The sequence below is a fragment of the Lipotes vexillifer genome, unplaced genomic scaffold (assembly GCF_000442215.2).
Source record: "Lipotes vexillifer unplaced genomic scaffold, Lipotes_vexillifer_v1.1 scaffold242, whole genome shotgun sequence".
Lineage (NCBI taxonomy): Eukaryota > Metazoa > Chordata > Mammalia > Artiodactyla > Lipotidae > Lipotes > Lipotes vexillifer.
The window spans coordinates 1,752,575-1,759,446 of NW_006771376.1; the positions used below are offsets into that span (position 1 = coordinate 1,752,575).

The following is a 6,872-nucleotide window of genomic DNA, read 5'->3' on the forward strand; positions in this document are numbered from 1 at the left end:
GCAAAAGGATAGGGTCTTCAACTAGCCCAGGGTCCCAGGGCTCTGGTCAGGGCTCTCCCCTTATGTGCTCAGTAACTTGGGCTGACCCTCCCAGCGTTGACCTGGGGCTTTCTCTCAGGCAGGCAGGAGGTCAAACAGATGAGGCCTGGGCTCCCCTGCTTGCCTCCACCTCCTTACGAAGCCTTCCTCTCTCCACCTGTGTGGTGTGTGGGGCTGGGACGAGCAGGTTCTCACCTGTGGACCTCTGACTCCTCTGCACTAGGTGGGCCTGGAGAGCCTGGTCTACATACAGTGATCCAGCACATTCCACTAGCCACTGACCACCTTTTAATTCTTTGATACTGGGGACCGTCCTACACCTTGTAGGATGTTTAGCAGTATCCCTGGTTTCTGCCCTCTGCCCTCTGGACGTCAGCAACACTCCCTAGTTGTGACAACTAAGAGTATCTCTAGACATTGCCAAATATCCCTCTGGAATACAAAATCACCCCCAGTTGAGAACCCCTGGCCTTAACACCTCTAGGACAATGTTGGGTCACAATGAGAATGCGTTACTGATTCTGACTTTAACGGGAATACGTCTAGTATTAAAATATACACTAGTGGGACTTCCCTGGTGGTCCAGTGGCTAAGACTTCCTAATGCAGGGGGCCCGGGTTCAGTCCCCGGTCAGGGAACTAGATTCCATATGCTGCAACTAAAGATCCCGCACATGGCAAGGAAGATCCCATTGTGCCGCAACTAAGACCTTGTGCAGCTAAATAAATAAAAATATTTAAAAATATATATATACACTAGTATCTGTATACTCCTGTCCAGGGCTAGTACACAAGTATACTCTATCAAAGTTTAATTTGCAAAAATGAAACACATGACTTTCATACAAGTGAAGGAATGCATGTCAAATATTTTATTCAATTAATGAGGGAACAGTAATGGTAAAGCTAACTCGAAGAACATTCTGAGAAGTATTTCTAGTGCACTGGCAAAGGCATTTTGAAGTGTGTGCTAAGTTAGAGACAAAACCTGCTAATTTCCCATGGGGCAATAAAACTGTAATCTTTGGGGTTAACTTTTCTATTGGACAGAAATCTGTCAGTTAACATAATTTCTCAGGTACATTTTCCTACATGAGTGGTTTTCAAAGTGTAGTCCCCAAACTGGAAATCTCAGCACACCTGGGAACTTGTTGGAAAAGCAGATTTTCAAGTCCCACCCGAGACCTATTTAATTAAAAACTCTGGGGGTGGGGCCCAACACTGTTTTAACAAGCCCAGCAGATGATCCTGATACACTGTAAAGTCCGAGAACCACTGCCCTAAATAGGCAAATCATCTTTATTTGTGAAACAAATCTGTGAGACAATGCTCCAGTATGGCATTAAAAGGACATGCCACCCACCTTTTTGCCTTATTTCCAAATTTAAATAATTTGTCTTTTTGATGTTTGCTGTTTTGTTTTTCAAACACTCTATCAACTTAAGGCAGTTTTCATCTATTACTAATTTTTTTTCTTTTTAATAAAAAAAATGGTTTCCCAAATGTATCAGTTCTTTTCTTTAACCTACTGAGATGATGAAATACAAATGGAACTATTCTTATACTCTTAATAAAAATTTTTATTGATATGGTGTATTGTAACACTCTTGACTTCAACGTGTTGATGTTTATGATTTTTAGAAAGCTCTTTATAAGTGAGATCAATTTTAGCAGGAATTAGCTTTCCATCTCTTTCTATTTAGGGAGCAGTTTAATTGCCATAGGCTCTATCTGTACTTTGAAAGCCTGCAACAATAAAACAAGCGGGGCCTAGTGTATGGGTGAGGGGCATGGAATTGAAGACAGATCTCAAACTGTTCAATTTCTTCTTTGCTTATCAGTCTATTCCCTAGTGTATTTTTGTTGTTACTATTTTGGTTTTTTTGTTTTTCCCTCTTCAAGTGAACATGGGAAACTTAGTTTTCCTAGATTAGCCATTAGCTCAAACTCACACGTAAGCAGACTAATGCAATTTAAAGCAACCTATTTTTCTCCCATTAGGTTGGGAAAAATTAAGATAAACATCTGATGTTGGTGAAACTGCAAAACAGTTCTCCTGAGGGTGTTAACTGTTACAGACCTTTTTGCTAGGCACCTTAAGGGATTCATCAAAATGAAATAAAATACCTAGGCACTTGAAGGAGATATCTGGGGTGCTGGTAATGTTTCCTTATTTGGGTGCTGGTTACATGGGGTGTATGGTTTATGAAAATTCATTAAGGGGCTTCCTTGGTGGTGCAGTGGTTAAGAATTCGCCTACCAATGCCGGGGACACGGGTTCCATCCCTGGTCCGGAAGATCCCACATGCCGCGGAGCAGCTCTGCCCGTGCGCCACACTACTGAGCCTGCGCTCTAGAGCCCGCAAGCCACAACTACTGAGCCCACGAGGCACAACTACTGAAGCCCGCATGCCTAGAGCCTGTGCTCTGGAGCAAGAGAAGCCACCGCAATGAGAAGCCCGCGCACCACAACAAAGAGTAGACCCTACTCGCCGCAACTAGAGAACGCCCGCGCACAGCAACGGAAGACCCAACGCAGCCAATAAATTAATTAAAATAAGAAAATTCATTAAGCTCTGTGTTCACACTACGTACAATTTCCTGTATGTGCATTCTATTCCAATAAATTTTAAAAATACGTCTTTTGCCCCAGCCCACAGCTGTATGTAATGGCATTGCTTACTGACGCAAAACATGGAGACGACCTGAATACCCCGGCAGAACGGAAGGTTCCCGCTCCCTTAAGGCGAACAAATTAAACGGTTTCTACTCCCTCTTCTTACTGCTTTGGTTCTGTTCTCAGTTAACCTGGGGGTTGGCGCTTGCCCTTTCCAGGGAAAGGTTCTGAGGACTGAGAAAGGGACCCGGTTTTCCGGCCCAACAGCTCGGAGCTGGCCGCCTTGCGCCCGCCCCGATCCGAGGGCCGCCCCCCGCCCCCCGCCCCCGCCCCCGCGTCACGTGACCGCCGCATCACCTGACCCGGCGCGACCGGAAAGTGGAAGTCTTGGGCGCGGGCTTCCTGGCGCGATGGTGAGGGATGAGGGGTGATGTGAGGCAGTGGGTGCTGGGGGCGGGCAGAGTACGAGACCCCAAATCTCACCGCCGCGGCTGCGGGAAGGGTGGGGCGCCGGGTGCGAGGAGATGGGAAGTCCGCCGGGCCCCTCAGCAGACACTTGGGTGCAGTCGTGAGGGCCGAGGCTCTGGTAGAAAAAAGCCTCCCTTCACCCTCCTCCCTGCAGGATGGGTAGGGCAGGGCGGGCCGGCAGGCTAGGAGTGCCTTGACGAAAAGGAAGGGCCCGCGCACCCCCGGGTCACGAGCTGGGGCTTGTCCCTCCAGGCCTCCCTCTGCCCCAAGAGGCCCTGCCAAAGGTGCCCACTTCCCAGCGCTCCTGTGGGACTTGGAGAAAAACTTGCTTACAATTAAGCTCAGTCTTCTGCACTGTTTGGAAGGCGCTTCGCGCTTCCCAGAGCCAGAAAGGAGTAGATTTGGGGCTGGGATTTCCCAGCTCATACATCCATTCATTCCTTCAACAGGTTGTGAGTGCCTGCTGTATACCATGCACTGTGCCAGGCACCGAGACTTTGGCTGCAGGAGGGAAGGGCCAAGTTGGAAGTTTGAATGGGCAGTCATAGTTAAGACTTGAGGGGAAGGGGCCAAACTCACCTTGTGCATAGTGTCAGGGAGGCGACCCAAGGATGACATCATATGAGGGCCTGGGAGCAGCGAAGAAAGCTAGCTGGGTGCAGTGCAGTTTGCGTACCAGGGGTTAGGAGGCATGGAGCGGGGCTGGTGGGAAGCTGTATCTTCAGACAGGGAACAGCATTCAAAGGCTTCAGGTGAGAGGGAGCATGGCTCCCTAGGAATGAATGCATTTCATCACCTGGAAGAGTAGAAACTGCAGGCTAGTGAAAGATGAAGCCCGACAGGTAAGCATAGACCAAAGCTTGCTGGGTCTTGAGAGCCACATAGAGGAGTTTGGACTTTAAGAAGAGGGTGCTGGGAAGCTAGGAAGAGCCTTTCAGCTGACTTGTGGAGGGAGCAAGAGGGGTACAGAGAGCCCAGCCTGGGGCAGCAGGCCCCCCAGGAGATGGTAGTGACGAGATAGGGTGGAGAGACTGGAGATAGAAGTGGGGGAAGTCAGCAAGGCTCAGGGACTAAATGCATGAGGGAAAAAGGAGAGGGAGGGGTCTGGGCTTGGTTCCCAGGTGGTGGTGCTCACTGGGGTGGGACAGGTTTCAGCTGGAAGAGAACCAGTTACTTTGATACGCGCTGAGGGAGGCGTCTGAGCTGCCAGGTGCAGCTGGCTAGGAGACAGTCTAGATTTAAGTGTCTGGAGCTCAGAAGAGAATCTACAATGGCAGTTATAAATTTGGGAGTCATCAGCACAAAGATGGTCATTGAACCCTGAAATGTGTAACCTGTCTCAGCCAGAATATTAGTTGGGAAGAGAGGACCTAGGACAGAACCTAGAGAAAAGCCAGTATTTTAAGAAATTGGACAAGGAACACGTGCTTATGGTAAAAAAGTAAATAATACAGAGACGGTAGAAGTCAGAAACAATGCAGAGATGGTAGGAGACTTCTATGGGTAGAAGTCAGGGACCCATGAAGTTAGGAAAGATATTACCTCTCAATTTTGGCTAACTTCAAACTGAAATTTAGTATTTTCTTCAATTATGAGTGTTGGCAACAAACCCCAGTATGATTAGCAGCACCTCTGACTTTGTCACTAATAGAAATCAGATATTTTCATATCACATTACAGCTGTTGGCATTGTTTACGTATTGTTTATGCTCATTTCTAAATTACTGTCATTATTTGACTTGAAACATATGTCACATCACCAATTTGTTTTGAATTCTTTGATAGCTTTTTTTTTTTTTTTGGCCACTCGACGCGGCTTGCAGGATCTACGTTCCCTGACCAGGGATTGAACCCAGGGCCATGGCAGTGAAAGCCCAGAATCCTAACCACTAGGCCACCAGGGAACTCCCTATTTTGATAACTTTTAATTAGTTTCTTTTACTATGGAGTTTTTCCTATGTATTTTTAAAAGTATTTATTTATTTATTTGGCTGAGTCAGGTCCTCGTTGCGGCATGTGGGATCTTTCGTTGCAGCGCTTCTTGCAGTGCGCGGGCTTCTCTCTAGTTGTGGCGTGCGGGTTTTCTCTTCTCTAGTTGTGGCGTGGCCTCCAGAGCGCGTGGGCTCTGTAGTTTGTGACACATGGGCTCTTTAGTTGCTGCATGTGGGCTTAGTTGCCCCACGGCATGTGGGATCTTAGTTCCCTGACCAGGGATTGAACCCACATCCCCTGCATTGGAAGGCAGATTCTTTACCACTGGACCACCAGGGAAGACCCTCCTGTGTATTTTGTACATCTAAAAACATCATTTTGGGAAAAGCCTATAGACTTCACCAGATGCCTGATGAGTCCATGCCACAAAATGGGTAAAAACTCCTGAAATAGGAGTACAAGGCTGTCCTTAACACTCCCACCACCTCACCAGCAGTCCCAGTCCCCTGCCCCAGAATAATGACAGTAGGCAATCTGCAGGGATCACCAAATTTGGGGGCTGGGGAAAGGAGGGTGAGCCAGAAAATGAGACAGAGGCCAGGCCATAGGGAGAAATCCAGAAGAGTATGTGGCTTCAAGAAGGGTGGGTTTGTGTCAGATGCTGCTGAGGAATTAAGGAAGAGGACGGCTAGATTTAGTGAAGAAAGTCATTTGTGACCATGGCTAGAGAACTTCATTGGAGGCCCATGTAGAAACCCCAGTGCAGTGGGGTCAGGTGTGATCAGGGGGATGACAGGTGAAAAGGAGGATTAGAGGTTGAAGGGTCATGGAGCAGGTCTGAAGTGACTGATAAGGTGAACGATGGGGCCAAGTAGAGGACATGGGATTATGGGGCTGCACTGAGGGCCCAGCAGAATCAGGAGAACGTGGACTGACCGTGTACCCAGTTTGCGGGTTTTGTTCCCATCATCTGTAAGCAGCCCAGACAGAGGCGTGGGAAGATGCACCTGTATGTTGCCGTGCGTTAGAGCTTTGCCACAGAAACAGGACAAAGGACAGTTGATCGGGGGGTGGAGGATATTGTCAAGATGTGGTTGGCCAGGTGGGTTTGCATCCTAACAGAGGAGATGGACCTTGAATAAGTAATAAAACGTGATATATTCTGTGATAAATGCCATGGAGATCAAGAAGGAAAGATAAACAGCTAAAGCATGATGGTGAAGAGCTGTTTTATTTTTTTTAACAGCTTTCTTGAGATAAAATCGACATAAAACAAACCATGTGTGTGTAAATATATGGCTCAATAAGTTCTGTTGCATATATGCTCATGAAAACATTACCATGATCAAGATAATGAATACATCCACTGACCCCAAAATTTCCTTGTGTGAGGGGCTATTTAAGAAAGCACAGTCAGAGAAAGTCCATCAGAAGAGGTGTCATTTGAGCAGAGACCTGAGTGAAGTGAGAGAGCAAGCCATGTTTAATTTGCAACAGGAGCAGCAGGGAGGCCAGTATGGCTGGAGCTGGGGAGGGAAAGGAGGAGGAGGTGAGATGGTCACCGGCACCCTGAGGCCGGGTACTTTGTTGTGTTCCATGCTGCACCCCCAGCGCTTAGAGTGGGCTCTCCCACGGAGAAGGTGCCCAGTCATGTCTGCTGAGCACATGAATGCCTGGGACAGCCATGAGAACAAGGTTTGGTGGCAGGGTGAGTCAGGCAGAGGGTGCTCCAGACAGCCTGGTACTAGGGGAGAAGACGGGGGCCAGAGGGCACGCACCTTGGATAGGCAGCAGGAACCCTGAAGAGCGGGAGCGGG

At 48.1% G+C, this 6,872-nt stretch overlaps 1 protein-coding gene across 2 annotated transcripts in view; it reads left to right on the forward strand.

The window, feature by feature from the left end:
- The first annotated feature begins 2,993 nt into the window (after window positions 1–2,993).
- COMMD4 (COMM domain containing 4) overlaps window positions 2,994–6,872 on the forward strand; it is a 6,094-nt gene continuing 2,215 nt past the window's right edge. Inside the window, exon 1 of one of the 2 annotated variants that reach the window (XM_007446698.1) lies at window positions 2,994–3,068. In XM_007446698.1, coding sequence (XP_007446760.1) covers window positions 3,066–3,068 — 3 coding nt within the window. In that variant the 5' untranslated portion in view covers window positions 2,994–3,065. Of the gene's footprint in view, window positions 3,069–3,905; window positions 3,966–6,872 lie in introns of those variants that run through there. The other variant, XM_007446697.1, reaches the window with a different exon arrangement.